General features: G+C 38.6%; 1 protein-coding gene across 1 annotated transcript; it reads left to right on the forward strand.

Annotated features, from left to right (window-relative positions):
- The first annotated feature begins 1,718 nt into the window (after window positions 1-1,718).
- On the forward strand, window positions 1,719-20,690 carry LOC137977579 (peroxisomal sarcosine oxidase-like). The gene is made up of 9 exons (XM_068824839.1): window positions 1,719-1,867; window positions 2,596-2,744; window positions 5,396-5,609; window positions 6,057-6,186; window positions 11,436-11,488; window positions 13,390-13,539; window positions 14,845-15,006; window positions 15,569-15,644; window positions 19,135-20,690. The coding sequence occupies exons 1-9, from the start codon at window positions 1,757-1,759 to the stop codon at window positions 19,269-19,271; spliced, it is 1,182 nt and encodes a 393-aa protein (XP_068680940.1). The 5' UTR covers window positions 1,719-1,756; the 3' UTR covers window positions 19,272-20,690.
- The last annotated feature ends 519 nt before the right edge of the window (window positions 20,691-21,209 follow it).

Here is a 21,209-nt window from a genome sequence, read left to right on the forward strand (position 1 = left end):
ATCGCTTAATGTTTACAATTGCAAATAAATTCAACAGGTGACATAGCTATAGGGGTAGTATGTCTTGGAACTGGTTGTTGGAATGGAAATTACGTGGGCGTTATGTCTATCTTTGCGGGATCTAGTATGTAGCGTGATATCAGATAAACTGGTGTCAATTGTAATTAATATGGGTAAGTGAAAAACGGTATTCATCTGCCACGATCTGCGAAGGTTCCAAATTAAGAGTGTTGTGAATAACGCGGCCGGTGACCTCCAGCTCTAGGTAACTAACATGAAGATCAAGAAACTAACAATAAAAAGAAAAAATAGACATCGGTGGATGATGTTCGTACAAAGAACAGCTGAGGCAGAAAGACTAAGAAATCTCGGCCATTTATAACATACCGCTGCTGGAAGTTCTGTACTGGCGATTTAGTCATGTTGTCAACTGGCAGGATTAAAGTAAATATCTTATTCATAACATTTCAAGACGGCTGAATCCAGCATATTCACGTTTAGCTGCATTGCATTGCGTCAAACAAAATTAACGAGACACGCTGAAGCCCCAAAGTAGAACCCATCATTTAGTTGCTCCACTGCACGTTATAAATTCCGATTTTCATCTAATTCTGTTAGACGTGAGGCTGTTTCAAGTCTCTTTATCTCGCTGAATGAAATCTACTCCTTCGCGTTTGTGTTGTTGCAGTTCTTTTGTCAAAGAGGGAGGTCGAATGTATTGCTCGGAGGGGTGTAGTACATTGCTTTTAGCCAATGAAATCACCGCCTCCTAATTCTATTGTCCATTTGCTGCACAGAAAACTAAATTCTTCCCAGAATATAACTCGGATACCTTTCAGGTATTCCGAGTAATTAGGATCTTAAGGCGCTGTTACACTGTGAAATGTTTCGTACAACTTGTCTCGCAATGTTTTGGCGACGTTGTGGCGGAACAAGTTGCACGAAACATTTTACAGTGTAACATTCCCTGCAACGGCCAGAGTTAGTTTTATTTTAAGATGCGTCATCCACATTTAAACTTCTTCAACACCCAACCAACATTTTTTTGAGAGATGTAACGTATTTTCTCCTTCAGCACAGGCTTGCTTGAAAGGCTCCCGGTTGTTTACAGCTCAGTTTATGAACAGGCTATTCTTAGGAGTCTGGAGAGACCAGCGCAGGGTGAGCCTGGCAAAGCCTACTTGAATCATTGCAAAAATCTACATCTTTAAAATCTAAAATCAGAAATATTTAACACTCTCTGATTTTCCTGATACATTCTTCAAAAATACTAGTCTACGTAACTTTTGAAGACCCTTTTTCGTAAGATGCCGCATGCTGTATCTCTTCTTTGAACTTTTTTCATTGTGCCCACTAGTTTATGAAAACTCACACTTCCGGTTCAATTTTACCCACCTCACCCAGGCAAAAGCCAAATCCCCATCCCCGGGGAGGCCTTACCCGTCAAATTCCTCACTTCCCTGAACCAGACGGGAATGCCTGGGATTTGCCCGATGTGGAAATTTCGACAACTTGTACGCTCCCTTTTGTTGCAATTCTCAGGAATCACTCGGAAACGTTTTCGGAACTTTTTCAAGGTGGCATCTTGTGTATCAACAATCTAATACAGAAACATTTACAGTTTTTCACACTGGAAAAGTCGTTCAGTAATGTGTTTGTTACAGTTTTTTGAGTTTGAAGTGTGTCACTGAAAAGGAGGTCCCCACCCCTCACCCCTTGTGGGATAAATTTACCCAGTAGACTCAAAACAACAAAAATGGCTGCGAATAGTGTATTCGATGCTTGTGTAATTGGAGCCGGTATAGAAGGAAGCTCCACCGCTCGATATCTTGCTTCCAGGGGTAAAAAAACTCTTCTCTTAGAACAGGTATAACATTCACTTGAGGTGATAAAGTTATCTATCTTTTGCTTCGTTATGTATATTACAGTATGAAGTACGTTGGAATTGAAGTGTTCTTGCATGTGATTGGCCATATTAGTTTACTTATACTCCTCATTTTTAAGGTTTCTATAAAACCTTTAACTTAATACAAGTGTCTAGTCGTTGCAGCGCTGGAGCACTAATTGGGGACACTGTAAACTGAAATTAACAATGAAAGCAAATCAAGTCAAATGTTGGTTTTTGAGGAGAGGCAAAACCGGAGTACCGGGCAACCCGGAGAAAAACCTCTCGGTGCAGAGTAGAGAACCAACAAACTCAACCCACATATGACATATGAAGTCTGGGAATTGAACCCGGGCCACATTTGTGGGAGGCGAGTGCTCTAACCCCTGTGCCATCGCTGCAGTACTAAAAGGAGGAGGGCTAGAGTGTGAATTACACTCTGTTCTAGGAAAGTCCTACACTTATTTATGAAGGGCATTTCATTGTAGGCCGAGTCCTGAAGTCACTCAAATCAATTTAGGGTATTGAAATTTTGAAATATCTAGGTTGTCATGGTTTTAAGCCCTGATTGGCTCAAAGGAAGCTTCAAACAACTGGCACCTCATTAGAGTGTCAAGTTGAAGTCGCTAGCAGAACTTAACTTCAAAGAACAAAACACTGGTAGGACTTCTTTGCCACCCACTTTCATATATTTTTATTTCATGGTACAGTTCCCGCTCCCTCATTGCCGTGGCAGCTCACATGGTCAAAGCAGGCTGGTGCGATATGGTTACCCAGAACCATTTCATACTGCATTAATGCCAGAAGCATTTCAAATGTGGGATGAAGTGGGAAAAAAGGCTGGGAGAAACATTATCAGGTTTGGTCTACATGTCGGTTGTTTCTTGCTCCTTAATCTTATTGATGTTGTCATAACTGGAGTAATTTTCTCAGGTGGAATTGTCTAGTGCAACACAAAAGTTCTCCATTGGACTTACCGTAATTACATAATTTTATTGTGCTCTTCTTTAGCCACTGTAATGACTTGGTGTTAATTATTGAAATCTCTGAGGTTTAAAATACTGTTGTTTAAAATTAATGTTACTCAGCTCAGTCCATCAGCTTTGTATTGGTAATCACATGATTTCTAGTCCAATTTGGAAAAAAATAAGCACAAGTAAATTTTTTGTAATGTGCATGAAAAAATTTGAGAAGGTTAAGCAGAAGAAACACACACAATTATCACACAATCAGGGAAAAGTTGCACCATAAATTGCATCATCCAGGGGCACACTTGATCTGAAAGCAAATGATTTGATTGGTTCTGACCAAACCCTATTGTTTATTAGCTAATCATAATCCAGAATTTCAATGTGTAATTCCCACTCCTATTACACTTATTTTTGCTCTGGTGTTACACCTGAACTGCACTGCTCTTAGCCATCAGAATCGAGTAATTGTTTCTTGCATATTATTAATAGAGAAACAAAGACTTCAGTTCAATACAGGCATGACATTAACACCAGTTGGTTTTGCTTTCATCTCAGGGATGTCACACTGGCCATGCAGCATTCTTGTGCTAAATTACCTTCTGGAATGATTTTTAATGGCATTTTTGCTTGACGATGTTTATGTAATGTTTAAAAAACCAGCAGCAGTCACTGTGTTTTAATATCGGGTGTATAAACACAAGGTGTAGCTGCTGAGTGTTTTTGACCTGATAAAACATGTGCTGCAAGTTTTTTGAACAGCTTCAACACTCCACTAAAAGCATGTCACTCTGGAGCTGGAACAAAGATTCAAATTGTGAGAGGAGAACATTAGCATACAAGGAAAACAAGCTATGACTTATTAGTATGCTTTATTTTTAAAAATTCTAATGAGGAGACTGTTTTATCAGTTATAAAGCTCACGGCAGGTTTAACACAGTTTTGGATTCCTATGTTTCATTTACCTTTTTCTCTGAAACCCTTGATCCTTTGGTAGCCAAAAATGGTAGCAAGCAATTTAACAAGTTTTGAACACAAACTTCAGTTTTTTGATAGTCAAGCTGGCGTATATGTCATTGTCATGGCAACATGAATAAATATAAACGGGCCTTTAATTAAAATAGGTTTTGTTTATTTGCAGAAAATCTGGTGGTTAGCTTTTTTAAAATTTGCATGCAACAAGTTTGTAACGGATTGCTCACAAGTTAACATAATAATTTGACAGAGAGATCTTTAATTATCCCTTGTTGAACGTTCACTAGAATATCTAGAATTTCCTCTCTTTCAATACTCCAGTTACTTATTTTGTAAAGTATTTTCGTGCCAAATTTTGTTAAATTCTTACGAGTGGTTCTCAAGAAATAGGCATATTTCCAAGAAAGATATTCGCATTCAATCACACTTTTTTAACTTACTATACGCATGCACTGCATTTAACTGGGTAATCTTTCGATAACAAAGAAAACGCTGCGAATTGCAGAATTCCTTGCATCGTTTCCTTTTCTAAGTTCATACATGTACGATGATTTCTCATGAAAGACTAAAACCATTAAAAAAATTTGTTCAATTATGAGGAAAATAGTACAGATAGCAGACGCATTGAGCAAATAAAATGATTGCTGTCTTGAAGCCATGTTTATTTTTATTGCAATCCTTGCACATGCTGCATTGCGTTAGCAAGAGCACAAGCGAAAACTGTGTTCGGCCACCTTAAAACACAGGTAGCATTCCACAGGTTACTCATTACAGGTCATTGTTTTACCTATACGGAAGCAGTCCAAAACGTTCAAATTGGCTAGTCTTTAGGCCTTAGGCATTATCGTTTTTAGGCCTAACAAGGCCTAATGAAGCCTAAGTTTAGCATCAGTAAAGGTTTTGTAACAAGTGACCTGTGAAAAGTGACCTGTACTATAAACCTGTGCTAAAGCTCATGCACGTGAAAATTAATTTGTGACCTGAAAGAAAGGTTTGCTCATGAATTATTAATGTGTTTTTCAAGGATGTTGCTAAGTGCTTTCAGATGGCTAATTTAACTAACTGAAAGAACCTTTTTTACGTCTTTATGGTCTTAACTGATGACTCTTTTTTGGGTATTTCATTGTCATCTCGTAATGGCTAAATGGCTTGCACGCAGGTATCTGCAGTTTGCAAAAAAGTGATACATTATTATTAGAAGAATTAGAAGAATTATGGTTAGGCCAAGGTTATGTTTTATCACATGTACCTACTTGTTTTGTCTCTTTGGTTCTCATAATTTATTATTGCTGACACTCTTTTAATTCCCCTATTATTTTCTTGATTATCCTGATTTTGAAGAAAGAGAAACCACACTTCCAGCTGCAGGTGTCACCCCTGAACTACCCCCTACTGATGAGTAAAATCATCGGTGTTGCTATCTTGTTGGACAGTGCTAGTACTTAGGAAGAAAACAATTAAGGCTTAGGTACATGTACATCTGTACATGTAGGACGGGGAGTGCTTCTCAGCTTTTGGGATTTTAATTTGGAGCTAAGGAATACTGCTTTGATTATTTTGGTTTCAGTAAAGTTGGATTATTAACATTGGATCGACCACCCTATGATGAGATGTCAAAAGTCATCACCAATGTGCGCAATGTTGGACAAGAATGTGTACAGATGACAGCAGAGGAAGTCAACAAATGTTTTCCGGGATTAAGTGTGCCTCCAGAGGAGTGTGGAGCTCTTGAGCCAACAAGTGGTTATATACAGGCTGATATTGCTCTTAGGTGTTTGCAGGTAATTTGGTTTGTTTGAATGTTTATACTATTAATTATATGATTAAGAATTATAATAATTATTTTTAAACCAAGGGTATCAAGCATTGAGGATTATAATAATTATTATTGGCAACATTCCTTTGCTAGAACTTGGCAACATGGCTAAAGTTGAATTTTACATACAATGTTGTCTGTAGCTCTTTCCTGTGGACTGTAAAATTTCCCCCCAAAAAGAGAACTGTCTGAATTGAAGTATTAAAACAAACAGTCAATTTACGGTGGTTCACAGGCTTGGTTTGTAGGCTTAGCTGCGTGATTGTGCATGCCCTCTTAAAATAATTTGTGTATTGGATTTTTGTCAAATTGAGTATTTAACTTGCTTCAATGCCATTATTTTAAAATACTGTTAAAAAGCCACTATTTTTGTCTCCTATGCTGAACTTTAATGTGCATTGTATTATCATAGGAACAATTTGTGGAATATGGTGGAATTTTACATGATGGTGAAAAGGTGCTGAATATTCAACCAGGTTCCATTGTTGCTATCAAAACTTCTAAGAACTGTTACAAGGCCAAAAGTGTGATCATAACAGTAGGTAAGGGTTTTGCTGAATTGAGTTTTTAATCATACATTTAAAAGGTCATAATATCATAATGATTGCTATTCAAGCATGTTTAGATCTCCTATCTTCATTGAAATGAAATCCCACGATTTTTTATCTCAGTCATACAGAGTATAAAACTACCGTAACTTGCTCAAATAGACACAAGTCTATTAACATTAGATATCTGGACAGTGGGCCACACATCTTAATTGTCATGCAACAATCCACACAACTCCCGGTTGCAAGGATGTCATCATTATAATTTGGCCAACATTTTCATGACCTTAAACTTACTACAAATTGCATGAGTGAGTTGGGGTCATGGAGGCTTAATAATTATATGATATTCAATTCACTTATTAGGAAACAAAGGTCCGTAATAATATTATTGCTCTTTGACCGAACCATCTTCACGGTAATTTCTCCAAGAAAAGATTTGTCCTTATTGTAAAATAATTAAAAAGTTTGATTGATTGATGCATAGAGAGATCACATGAGAAAGTGCATGTGTGGTGAAGATCATCCTTTAAAGACTGTGGCCCATGTATGTTCGTAAGCCCCTCTGGGTGGGGAACCCCATATTTAGGGCTTGCACATGATCTCTCTATCCATCAATGAGGAGATAGAATTCCAATCAAACTTCACCTTACAGGTAAGGCTTGTTTAATTTCCCCATATGCATATTAGAGATCCCGTGAGACTGCAAAGTACATGGGCCATAGCAAGTCACAGTAATGAACATCAAGCTACTGTACAACACAACAATAGGTTTATCGTAGCTTGGCCTTCATGAAGTCATCTTGAATTCTAGTGACTGCAGTAATACCCTTAAGCAGGGATTTTTGGGCTTTCTGTAGCATGACATCTTCGGTTTTTACTTCTTTTCTAATGCTGCTAAACTGTTCTGGGTTAACTTGAACAACTTCTAAACGATTGCAGTTGCCCAGCGTAGAAAGGATCAGCGCAAGTGATGATTGGGAATTGCTATTGAGAACATGCCCCTGTTGGGCTAGCCTTCAGCGGCTTTAGCGTATCACCTTTCAGATCTTTCCACGCGAGCCTCGAGCTGGTTGACGCTTAACATTTCTGTTTGGAGACATTATTTGACAGATTATGCCGACAACGACGTTGTTGAATTCCTGCAATTCAGTTGGCCTATAAACTGTAACGCTAGTGTTTTGCCTCAGCACTCAAATCACCATTCAGCTCTTGCCTACCCCGAGGATGTACAACATTATTTATCAACTGAATTGAGCTTTGGAGCTCTTGCTGGGCCCTTCAAAGAGAATCCTTTACCACACGCCCTTATTACATCACCATTACAGACAGTTCACAAACGTGGTTCTACTAAGCGCTGGGTTGTGATGGATCTTAGTTTCCCGCATGCATCCTCTGTCAACAGTGGTATTTCCAAAACTCATTCTTTGGACCATGAATTTCAACTTCTGTGTAAGACTGCGTAAGAAGACCTGAAACGCGCTTATAGGCAATCTCCAATCGATCCCAAGGATTATAAATATCTCTGGTTTATGTGGGATGGCCTTCTGTATTTCGATACTAGATGCCCCTTTGGTCTGCGTTCATCAGTGTTAGTGTGTTAGCGAACTACTCGGGTGGTTATTCATGTTTTTACCAAGGAAGGTTATACCACTGATGTCTACTTAGACAATTTTTACGGAGCTGAACATCTAGCAGATGCTCATTTCACCTTTGCTTGTCTTCAAGATTTATTCGATGAACTGGGCCTACATCACCTCCCGAAAAAGACTGTCATCCTTCTACGAGGATGATTTGCCTTGGGATTCTAGTGGACACCGAACAGATGCTCTTTGAAGTTCCTGAGGACCACTTATCAGACCTTCAATCGGAATTATTGCAGTGGACACAATTTTTGACCTTCACATGGCAACAATTGCAATTGTTACTAGGGAAACTGTCGTTTGTCGTAGCGTGCATCCGGTCAGGCAGGATATTTATGTCATGCCTTTTAAACCAATTGCGCAATTTGTCTCCAACGCAGTCACGTTTCCCGGTAACGAGTGATATGCTATCTGATATAGACTGGTGGTTGACCTTTTTATAACACTTCAATGGTTCCGCTGTGATCGCGTTACGCCCGCGTGATTTCCAGGACGTGCCATTTACCTGTGATGCTTCGTTACATCAAGGCGGTGCTACGTGTTTCGACGAATGTATCTCGTTTGCATTTCCCAGTGATATTGAAGCATTGGCCCTGCACATCAACGCATTAGAACTGTTCGTACTCATCATGGCTGTTAAAATATGGGCTCCCAAGTTGACAGGTTCCAGATTCCAGATTTCATGTGACAATGATGCTGCCGTTCAGGTGGTGCGTTCAGGTCGTACAAGGGATGTCTTCATGCAGCGTTGTTTAAGACAGCTTTGGTTCACAGCAGCTTGCTACGATTTAGAATTACACATGTCTCTCATATTCTGGGGGTCCACAATGTCTTCGCTGATTGCCTTAGTTGTTGGGATACCGATTCTGCCTTTCACAGAAAGTTCCATGATCTCGCTTCTCAGTGCAATTTTTGTTTTCACATGTTATCCATTGACAGTGAGGATTTAGCCTTTGACCTTCTTAATTGATGCTTTGTGCCTCTGTTGCAGATCGTCGAAGACAAGTCCAGCCACTACTAGACATTCAAGCGTTGGATTCTCTCGGACGCAACTTGATTACGAGAGTATTTGCAGATTCAACCCAGCAGAACTTGAACTCTCACATTAAGAGTTATATTACGTTTTGTGAGGCAGTTTCGTCTGCTCCATTTTCAGTGACTGTAACATCAATTACACGTTACATAGCTTATTAATAATTTAGTGTCACCCGGCCGTGTTTATGGTACTATACTGAATCATTTAAGTAGCATTTAACATATGCATGAGCTCCTCGGTTATGAATTGACTTGGGATCGTAATGATTATCGCTATAAACTGTAGTTGTTACGTGGAGCCAAGCGTTATTTAGGAGCAGCAGTTAAGCGAAAAGCCCCCAATCACTCCACGATTGTTGTTACGCATTGCACATCTTTTCAATTTTGATAATCCTTTGCATGTCCCCATGTGGGCGCTTTTTCTAGTAGCTTTTTACTCCTTTTTACACAAGTCGAATTTAGTTGTTGATCGTGCGGCTCAAGTCTTGCCTAAGGTTATTTTGCGGTCAGATCTTCGCTTTGACGCATTGTTCGCTTATCTCACAGTTTGTGCCTCCAAAACTATTCAGTTTCGAGAACGCCTTTTTTCTTTACCTCTGCCACACATTCCAGGAAGTTTGTTGTGCCCTGTAGCTGGTTTGGCTAATCATATTCGGATTAACCAGGTACACCAGGACATGCCATTATTCTTGGTTCAGTCGGCTAATTCATTGATTCATATTACCTACGTGCATTTTAGTTCTTTTTTAGCCAGGGTTATCAAAGCTGTCGGTCTTGATTCTACTCGCTACTCCCCTCATAGTTTTAGGTGCGGTGGTGCTACTTTTGCCTTTGAAGCTCAAGTACCATCTGAGCTTATTAAGGCGCAGGGCGACTGGCATAGTGACTGTTATTTCATTTATCTCGAAATGACTGATTGGCAAAAGAGAGCGGCTGCTACTCGCAAGGCAACCGCTATTTCACAAATTGCCGTCTAGTTAGTCGTCGTTTTTTTTCTAATTCCTCTTGTTTCATTTTTAATTATGTAATCACTCTCAACCACACACTTCCATGTTTGGGCCTTGGGGGTTTTGTTTATTGACCTCACACCATCGTCTTTTTCTTCTAGTCAATAAACTGTTTTGCCCAAACATTGTAGTCTGTAATTACAGGCTTCTTTGCTGATACCTTTGCTAAGCAATTGTTTTACCAAATTGCTGCTAATTCAGGTGTTACACATCCTCACGGTTTGGTTGCCATACCAGCGAGCATGCTGGATTCCTCCTTTGCTTTTTTCTTTTGGGGCTCGTCATGCAGGTTTGATTCAGTCATGACACAGTGGATGTCAAGTCAAAATCTGCTTCACTTCCTGGTTGTAATAATATTATTGTCGTAGGCGGTTTTATTTTCAGTAATCACTGGTGTTATGCTTGCAAGGGAGCCAGAAAGCTGTTTCAGCTGTTGTTTTATTTCATCTATTTCCTCAACTGGATTGGAGGAAGAAGCAATGGTCGTTTGTTTTGCTGCTTGATTTCCTGCTGTGCAGCTTGTTTGCGTGAGGGTTTCCCGTGGTCGCCTGCCACTTTGCAACTCCTTTCTGCCTTTCCAGCAGGGGTTTTTTCCTTTTGGGTACTTGTTTCAGCAGCATTAACACCTTTTCGGGGCTGCTTTTCAGTAGCTTCTCCAGCAGATATATGATGTTCATCAGTTGACTCTAACATGGCGGGTGTGCATAGTTTTCTTGTGGTCTTGAGACGTGGCCATTAGATGGAATAAATCTCAACCAGTAATTAAAAATTTGATCTCAAAGAATGGTTTAACCCTCTTACAGACTTTCATCTGTAAAAGTATGTGTAGAGCAAACTAGTAGACAAGAATGGCTGAAGCTTTGATGCAAGTGATTTTAAATGATAACTCCAGCGCTTATGTTTAGAATCTTCTTTCACTGAATGCAACGCTGTAATGATCTTCACCATGCATGCGCTTTCTCATGTGATCTCAAATATGCAAATGAGGAGATAGAATTATTATTGGAATGTAACAAGTCATAACTAGTTTGTTGGTTATTTCGTTGCCATTTAAAAGAAAAGAAATTTTGCTTTTTCAATAGAGTCATGCAGCCAGAAGCACAATTAATTATTTTTTTTAGTAAATTTAACAATAGATTCCTTGTTGCTGTGTGTCTGTTCGGTAATAGATCACAGATGACGTCAAAATGTGGTAAGGACATCAGTGACACACTTGGCTATTGCCTCATGTGCCACTTTTTTTTTATTCTTACCATATTCTGACGTCTTCTATTTATAACTTATCTTTATGTATTACTGAACAGACGCATGACAATGTAGAATCTATTTGTTTTATATCATAAAGAATTAATTGTTTTTGTGATGACGTCAGCTATGCATCTCTCCTCTTATTGATCATGGGTGAGACTCAATCAAAATGCATGCATTATAATTGAGCCTATTAATAAATAGAGAGCAGGATTATTTAAATATTTAATAAATTATTAATAATCCTTTGTAGAGTTAAACGTTTTACACAGTCAAGCTCATCTCTTTCTTATTCTGTCTTTTGATGCAGGTCCTTGGGTGAACAAATTACTGAAGCCTCTTGGGGTTCAAATTCCAATCAGTGTATGTTTCCAAATAATTAGCTTACTATCTACCCCATCAAACGTTTTTTAAGTTACTGACTTGCTGCTTTTTGTTAAAGGAGCCAACTATTTCTATCAGCTTAAAGTGCTACCATGATGAAAAAATCAGCTCTCATTTTTCTTCACATTTTAAAAGTATTTGCGTTGATTGCTCAATAGGCAGAATTTTGGTAGTAATTTCAAAAGGAAGACTATTTATTTTCACTCCACTTTATAAATTTAACGGTCCGCCATTACTTGGTGCGGTTCTGACTGATAAGCTTTCAGTGATCTGGATCGAGAAGAAAGTGACGTCATTTACTCACCAGCTTAAAAATGCAGCTTAATTAGTATGCAGCACGAGGGTTTTTGGCTTTCAGATTGTCAAATTCGTGTTCTGCATACTAATTATTAGCCGCATTCACACACTGCATTTTTAAGCTAGTGAGTACATGATGTCACTTTCTCCTCGATCCAGATCACTGAAAGTTTATCAGTTGAAACTGCACCAAGTAATGACAGCCTGTTTAATTCAAAAAGTGGAGTTCAAATAAATAGTCTTCTTCTTGAAATAACTACAACAAATTCTGCCTATTGAGCAATCAATGCAAGTACTTTCGAAATACGAAGAAGAACGAGAGCTGATTTTTTCATTCCTTTTCTCATAAATTTGCTCTTCTTAAATTTAATCCTGCTCTCTTGAAGTTCTGCTATCCCCCACAACTTTCTTAGATGATGTACATTTACTGGGAGAGATGTCTCTCACAAATTAACGATGTGTTGTTTATTAGCAATTTAAAATTTGCCACAATTAAAGAAGACCAATCTGGGTTTGGCTTTAAAGTGCATATGGCACAAAATTTTTTATTAGCTTGCTCGAAAGATCTAGAGCTTTCAAAATGATGAAGAATGGTGTACTTACTTTGTTGTCACGGTAATAGCACTCTTGGTTGTCAAGTTATGCACGATTTTGATTTATGCAAATTAGAGGACTTGTGACGTCACATAGTGGACACAAAATTATGTAAAATCACAATAGTCTGCAGGGTTGATGTGCTACCAAAACTACACATTGTGGTAGTAATTATGATGTCACCATAGCAACATACTCCTTACCAGACCTCTACCTTCCCAAAATGAAAAATGCCTTCTTTGTTACTCCAGACTTCCTTGTGCTTGTGCTGTGTAATGTCCATATTCACACACACCCACTGAATGAACATCAAGAGCAAATAACCCTTGTTGGAGACTCAAAAACTCTGATTTTACCCTTTAGATGGAGAGGGCCTGGGGCCCATTGCATTGCCGTGGAAACGTCACAGTGGGCCATATCATGGAACTTTGTAATGAGTATAAGAACTGTAAAAAGTTGCAGTTCTATACAGAAAAATTCTTCAAAGTTCTATATTCCATTTTTTTTATTTTACATCCTTTTTTTGTCCACTATGTGATGTCACACATCGTCGAATTTGCATAAATCAAAATCTTGAATAATTTGGCAACCAAGAGAGTGATCACAATAAAATAAATGCGGTTCTTTATCATTTTGAAAGCTCTTTCGAACAAGCTAATAAAACATTTTGTGTCATATGCACTTTAAGCTTTTTTAAACCACTAAACCCCCCTCTTCTGTAAGTTTAATCCATGCATACCAGTATAACAGAATGTTCAACTCACACTCTGTTTGCAAAGAGTAGGTTCCTGAGCTCCGTACATTGTATGTTGTCTTATGGAAGGGCCCCCTATACTGAGAACACAAGTTTGTTTCAGAAAGCCCTTGCTACAACATTGAAGCAAACTTAGAGCAGTTTTACGATCTACAGGGATGTACCAGGCAGTTTATTGTATTGTAGCAAGCGTTACAGGATAATACCATGTTATAATTTTCTTGGTGGTTTGCAGGTTCAAAGAATGAGTGTTTGCTATTGGCCAGTTACTCAGCCTGAGCTTTACTCTGCAGATAAATTTCCTGGATTCATAGTTAGTAAACCACTTGGAAAAACCCAACATATTTATGGTTTTCCTATATTGGAATATCCTGGACTCATAAAGGTAAGCACTAAAATACTGTAACTAGACCAGTTTATGACACCATGCTTATTGAAAAACGTTTTTTTGCAAGCAACCACATGACCAAGGTGAGGCAAGGCATGTAAATAAACATGTGCAGGATACTACATGTATAAGCACATTTTATCACATGTTCTGAAAATAATAATATTATGATCATGCCTCTGTGCAGCAGAATAGTGCTATTAAAGAAAAAAGCTGCTACATATTTGTACAAAGCTGTCAGGATATCAATGTTGTTTCCCATGCAGTTTGCATTATGTTCAACTTGATGATCTAGCCATGATGCTTTACGTTTTCAAACATCCCAGGCCTACACTTGCCTCATTGCCTAATGTTAAGGAGGTGTTGGGGAGGGGAAATTAGGATGGTGTCTGCACAATAATTTGGAAAAGGTTTACAGTGGTCTTTGATGAAGAAAGTACATGTAACACTATAAGGAGGACTAGCTTGTGCCTGAAAACCATGCAATTTAGCGCACAAGTGTACTAACCAAGTACATTGGGCAGAACTGAAGGACATCCCCCACAATACATAATAATTTATTAAATGTTATGGATTCAGAAAAATGTGAGTACCAGGGAAACTTTGCAGGCCAGATGCTGCTTACATGTACAACTGTACTTTATGACCTCGGAACAAGCACCATGATCGAACTTTTGAGTCATTTATTTAATATACTATTGATGTTTAGAACACATAATTATCATATCATAAGTGACAGTGCTTTTTCACGATAATTATTGAAAGTCAAAGCCGAGAATTTGTTGTTCAGATTAAACACTGGATGTTAGCATTAGGTGTACAAATTGATCATTTTTTAAAATTTTGAAGTACAGGCTTTATTAGGTATTTATAAATTAAAGGACATTACGCATTTCACATTTCATGTAAATCAGGAAGAAATTGATTAAGAGTTCTAAAGACATTAAATTTACTGATTGATATAACTGTTTTTTTTTGTATTAATGTTATAACTTGAATAATTCACTATTTTCTCAAATCCCATAATACATGTACATCTTGCTTACCCCCCAAAATTTTGCATAATCATTGTTTGCATTATTTCTCCGAAGATATACTCATGTTCCAAGAGAAATCGAAAACAATGCCTATGCAAAATTTTGGGGGCAAACATGCAAGGTGTGTTATGGGACTTGCGAAAGTAGCAAATATAGATTATGGCCTTGATTTTTAACTTTAGCACCAATATGCCATGAATGTCATTCACACCATGACAACTGGGGCCACTGTGTTGATGTCATAAAATTGTTTTCTCATTTTTAGATTTGTCCTCATAATGGTTTGGAGATAGGTGATCCTGATTTAAGGGATGTTCTTCCTAAAGAGAAGGATCAAGTTTTCATCAACAGGGTTGCAGAGCTCATTAAGGCTCAATTCCCTGGTGTTAAATCACAACCAAGCATTGTAGAGAACTGTATCTACACTGTAAGATTATCATTTTCAATACCTTCTTGATTTTGTAAATTTAATATCTCATTGAGGTTTTGAAATCCTCTCAAAAATCACCCACCTTTATAAGCATGCTATTTTCGACGTCACGAGCAATATTAACGTGGGTTATTTGTCCAGAAAATTACCCCAAACCAAGAATTGCCTGAAAGATAGATCATAACCTTTTTATTGTCAAGGTAGACTCATTAGGTCTCTATGAAAGCACCTGCCTGGACCTCCTTCGTAGCTTTCGTAGCTTTGATAAAAGGGCGCTTGTAAGGATCATTTATTATTCTTATTGGAGAACATTGGGTATAATTATCATTCTTATCGAAAACAAAAATTTCTAGTCAAAAAAGGAAGAAAACCACTCGTTTAACCACGCAGAAACGTTTGCCCTTAATCACACAAGATAGGTTACCTTTATTGCACAGAGAAGTAAATTGGTGAACTACAAAGCTATAAAGAGTAAATTACCCTCAGACTGTTGATATTCTTTCTCTTAAGCTGTCCTGAAGCTTCAGTCTAACAAATAAGTGTGTGTTCTTGTTGGCAGGTGACTCCAGATCATTTGTTTGTGTTGGACAGACATCCAGAATTTAGAAATATTATAATTGGTGCTGGCTTTTCAGGTAAAGAAGACTTAAAGATAAACAATTGGGCGAGATAAAAATTTGCAAGTTCAGTGAAAGGTGCCAATTTTAAGATCAGTGCACGGAAATACCTTCTTCCATTGATTCCAAGCTTGATTAGGTAGATTTTGTAATTTCGGTTCCTGAATAGAATGATAGGGCACTAAAGAAGCACTAGGAGTTCGCTGAGTTGAAGCTCTCACGGTGTCCGTAAGTTTCACCATCGTGAAGCATTACAGTAAGGACAAGCAAAGTTTGCCGCTTCGGTGTCTGCTGTCTTCATCTAATGCTCTATATGATATATCAGAATCTTCTAGTGTATCTAACAGATAATAATGCTGCGGAACATTCTGTTTCTACTATGTGCACTCAAGTTTTTTAAAATAAGAATCTTGTTTCTCCGGCCTAGGCTGAATTCATGTTCTTATTTTTCTGAAAGAAGGGGTAGTTTCTAAAGAAACTGTGGTGCTGCGTCGGTGGGGAAGTAGTATACAAGAATTTGGTTTATCAACGGAGTTGATAATGTAAATTGACCACCGTACAGAGATTCTAAAAGCTGACGTTTCGAGCGTTAGCCCTTCGTCAGAGCGAATCCAAAATATCGCTCTGACGAAGGGCTAACGCTCGAAACGTCAGCTTTTAGAATCTCTGTACGGTGGTCAATTTACATTATCAACTCCGTTGATAAACCAAATTCTTGTTCTTATTTTTCTGCCGAATTCAGGCTGAAAATATTTTCGTATTATTCTTACATGACATTTCCGTTTTAGAATGTATTGGGGTATTATTAATTATTACAAGTGTTCGGTGTCTAGATCAGATCGCGTTACATTATGAACGTGCTCCATAGGTTTTCGTTGCAGTCAGCGTTGTCAAGATGTCTGGCTTATCACAGAAACACCGTGATGGAAACGAAAGTACTCCATTGTGTTTTAACTACGTTTAGAGAAAGAAGTAAATATATTCGGTTAAGTTAAAAACGTATGATTGTATTGTCAAAACACAGAATTTTATCGTTATTTTAGCCTCGGGTTTATTCTTAAAATATCGCAAATTTCAGTCTCTATATTCTTGTAAAATATATTATTATAAGAACATAGTGTAGCATTGGTAAGCAAAGCCATGGTGCATAGAAGTGAGTAATGCACAAGGTATTTTTCCTTGTGGTAATCGAACTGTGAACTGAAGCTATAAGATTGAATATCCTGGAGATGAAGTCATTCTTCCCTGCGATGTTCGGAGGTTTCATGGATGGAAGCTTAAATAGACCAATTCGGCTAACTCAATGTTGTACCCAATTCAAATCTTTTGGGAATAAAGCGTTTTGTTCCAAGTATTTCCATATCATTTAAATGTGAATGTTTCATTGTCATGCAAATTCAACACACAAAGAATCTTAACCCCGAGAGATTTGAATTGGGTACAACATTGAGTTAGCCGAATTGGTCTATCCATGCAGTTTGGCGATTATTTGGAAGAATTGTGAAAATGGGTGTAAGAAAGCTTGGAAGTTGACTATTACTTTTCTGAACACTGAAACATTTAGTGCCAGAACTTTGCGCAGTAAGATTTATATGCAAGGACTTAATCTAGATTTGGAATTGTCTTGAGTTTTCACCCTTACATCATGTGTAGTTTCATCTAAAATTTACGGGACCTCATCTCCAGTTTGGCGGCCTTCTGCTCAAATGCAATGCATTCTGGTAAAAGCCGGTGAACGGCGCATTGCGTTCTGGCTAATTATGATGCATTCTGGGATGTGGTGAATTCGAGAATTCGTCCTACCTTCTCACGAATCCAGAATATGTTGCTGCTCGCTCGGCTCCGCAGCAGCTAAATTTTCGACCTTTCGGTTATCAGCTCATATACCGTATGACCTAATTTGAAAACTGATTGCGTCAAGCGTTGAAGCAGAAAAAATTCTAAATTTCCACATTCCAAGTGTCCAAGCGTTCAGAATTTAATGAAAATTCAATGAAAATTCAATAAGACAATAATTCCATTCGCGCTTGTTAGAGCTGAGACTGGTTATAAACAACTCGTCTTATCCAATATCAGTAACTGCACGCATCATTTTTTTTCGTTTTTGCAAAGTAAAGTAAGAAAGACTTATCCATAATTTGTGGGCGCTTTTAATAAAACAATTATTCCACTCGTCTTGTTACATATGAGAGGATTATAGTCATAACGGGGCTATTTTTATCATCTCATATCCAACGCGCGCTCGTGGAGTAATTGTTAATTATTTTTTTAAGGCAGAGGCGTTTCATAATGACCCTATGAAGAGCTGAATAGGAGACATCTTTTGCTAATAATTAGTGGTGCTTTTTGTAAGGTGGAAATTGAAAGAACTGGACGCTTGCTATTTCTACTTCGTAGTAGTGAATACAATGGGCCATTTCCGAGTTGCTGTTTGTCTCGGTTTCGAAATGAGTCTTGGTGCTCAACTATTGTAAGGGAAATGAGTTTAGTGATTTGCATAAGAATACGCAACTCATTTTCATTTGAATGGTTGTGCACCAGGACTCGCTTTGAAGCTGAGGCATGCAGCAACTCGGAAACTGTGGACTATTCCCTGCTAGCAGAGGTCTCTTTTCTTTTGCGTTCGCTGGGCTGACGAGTGTGGGAAAAGACACCTCTGACATGGGTCCAAACTCACTGTGTTGATCATGCGCGGCAGTTACTTAGCAAACGAATCCTCACCTGATACTTCACGTGTTGTACGGGATCACTTAACAACGGCGTAATTACTGTAAAGGAATGCGCGCGACACGGCGGGCTCAAGTCGCAGTCAGCAAACATATCATGGGGCATGCGTTTTGAAGAGTGCCGTCCAAGGTTGTGGACGGCGGGTGGATCAAAGTGAGTTGCGACTCATGGCAGAAGTGTCTTTTCCCATCCTCGTCAACCCAGCGAACGCAAAAAAAAAGGCCTGCGAGCAGGGAATGAATACAACTGCATAAATGAAATGAAATGAATGAATGTATATTTGAAGTGCGGGTTATAAAAGAATGAAAGAAGTGATCCTCGTACTTTGCTGGCAATTTAAACAATTTTCGTTCTATAGACACCTGACAAATGAGCCCAACAAATTCACCTGCTCCCAGATGTGTGGCTTCATAGCTCAGTTGGTAGAGCATTTCAGCACTATCGCAGGGTTAATGGGTTCGAATCCCGTTGAAACCACCTGAATCCTTCAGGCCCCAGTTATTGGAAGGGTGGATAGCGCTACCCAATGGATATCCGCTGGATAGCGTTATCCACCTTTTGAACAACTGAGGTCAGGTGTCTACAAAACGACAATCTCTTAAATTGTCCATCTAAGTGCGAGGATCACTTCTTTCATTGGACAACTGCATAAGTTGCTCACTACGATGATTTCTCTGACATCAGTCAAGTCGAGCCTTGATTTTTTTGCAGACTCCGTTTTTCGCCACTGCATAAGTTTCTGCATTTCAATGCGATAATTTTCCAATAACCTTTCTTTCAGGTCATGGATTTAAAATGGCGCCTGTTGTTGGGAAGATACTGTCTCAACTGGCCCTTGGCGAAAAAGTATCGTACGACATATTGCCTTTCCGGCTGTCAAGGTTTTCAAGCTTCAAAGTAATTAAATCTTCACTTTAAAGCTTTGATTATTTTTCGCTATTAGGGCCTGGCCAAACGGGAAATATTTGGCGTTTAAACTACATTAAACATTGTTTGGTGACCAACCATTTTACCGTTTGGCCACCTTGTTTGGTGCTGTGCGATCGTGTTTGGTCATATTTAATAAAATTTGAAGGCCATCAAACAACTTAAAACAATTTTTTTTGTGTTCTCGTGTTTGATGGGCGAAGTTTTGTTCGTTTGGCCAGCCGTATCAAATATGTTCGGCGCGTGCATGCGTACCACGCTTGTTCAGCCGCTTTTTCCACGTGTTTTTTACGTATTTGTGACCCATAGTTCTTTGCTCGTGGAGTTTGATCTGAGTTAGATCAAGCATGTTTAGTCGCCAAACAATGTTTAATGTTGTTTAAACGTCAAACATTTCCTTTTCCTCTTCTTAAAAGAATGTCGTCAAGTGCAAATAAGTGCCGTATTGTAGCAGCTATCGTAAGCTGCTATTGTTTGGTATTGTAAGCGGCTTCTATTGTTTTGAAGTGTAAGTCATTGTTTCAATTGTTTAGTCTTTTGTTTCTGGCTATGGGGTAAAATACTTATTAATTTGCCCCCTGAGGATCCCATAATATCTTTCTTAAACAATAGAAATCAAAATGGCCGCTGTATCGTTGAAGATGTCTATGCACTTGGCTTCAGGAGGTTCGAGTCTTTCATGATAGTTTTCATCTTAGAAGTCGCACCGATGCGCTTGTCAGAAATTTTGAAACAAATTCATTCGTTATTCACGAATACTGAACACTTTACCTGTAAAACAAGAATGAAACATCCTTTTTGCACAGCAGGGAGTCAATTTTTACTAAGGTCGGTTTTAAATCATAGGTTTAAACACGTATTCGCGCAATAAAAGGGCATAAGCTCCGCCCACCAAATTGACTAGGAATGGACTGGACTCTAGTTAGTTTGAACAAGAATTAACGTTGAGTTCTGAGATCATCGCAGTTGTGAACGCTACTTTGGCAGTAACGAAAGGAAAGACTGAAAAATTCAAGCTTGAACGCGATTCGATCCCATGACCTGTTCTATACCGGTGCAGTGCTTTACCAATTGAGCTATCAAGCCAACTGGGAGCTGGTCATTTTTTGTGAGAACGTAGCTGAACCCGTCGATGATATGGTGAAAGAACGATGTATTTAAGAGCCATTGAAGACATACATTTGAACAGCGGTAATAACTGCGATGATATCAAAACGCAACTTGTTCCATTGGTGATAACGAGATCTCCATATCACGTGTATCGCTAGCACCATTCCCTTTCTATGCTCCTTAGTTTGTTACTGCGATCTCTTACGATTTTTATAGGGGTTATAAGAGATTTTTTTTACGTAAAACGGCAAACTGCGGGCTTGTGCTTGCCGTAAAAGCATTAAAATTCTCTCATTCTAACTTGTCTCTTTGTCTTGAGAATTACGCCATATTTGTTAATCACAGGCAAAAAAATAGCTGAAATCAAACAAGTCTATTTTAAACAAAATACAAATTTTAGCCTCACGTTTAACGTAAACACGGTGCTAAATCTCTCTCTATTGACTGCAAAAGACAGTGTTTTGGACGGCAAATAGCCTGAAAACAAGGAAATGTTAATGCGGAACTAAAACGCGTAGATGAAAAAGTTAAGTACCTGGTTGGTTGTACCCATTGGTGAGACCACTCCCCTCCCATGTAACAATGTGACCCGGGTTGGATTCCCAGAGCGTCACATGTGTGTTGAGTTTGTTGGTTCTCTACTCTGCCTCTAGAGTACTCCGGCTCTCCTCGAACACCAACCTACGATTTGATACGGGTTGATTTGATCCCAAATTGGGCCATTTCCGAGTTCATGTTTGCCTCCTCCTCAAAGCGAGAGATAATGGTACAATGTCGTAACCGTTGACGACCGTTATGGTTTCAAATTTCTAAGAATGC

The sequence above is a fragment of the Montipora foliosa genome, chromosome 11 (genome assembly GCF_036669935.1).
Source record: "Montipora foliosa isolate CH-2021 chromosome 11, ASM3666993v2, whole genome shotgun sequence".
NCBI lineage: Eukaryota > Metazoa > Cnidaria > Anthozoa > Scleractinia > Acroporidae > Montipora > Montipora foliosa.

Excerpts from the sequence above, each read along its gene's own strand:
- LOC137977579 (XM_068824839.1), top strand. The coding sequence starts at position 1,757 with ATGGCTGCGAATAGTGTATTCGATGCTTGTGTAATTGGAGCCGGTATA. Across the intron at positions 11,489-13,389 it reads GGGTTCAAATTCCAATCAGT|GTTCAAAGAATGAGTGTTTG; the intron begins GTATGTTTCCAA and ends GGTGGTTTGCAG. Across the intron at positions 15,007-15,568 it reads TAGAGAACTGTATCTACACT|GTGACTCCAGATCATTTGTT; the intron begins GTAAGATTATCA and ends TCTTGTTGGCAG.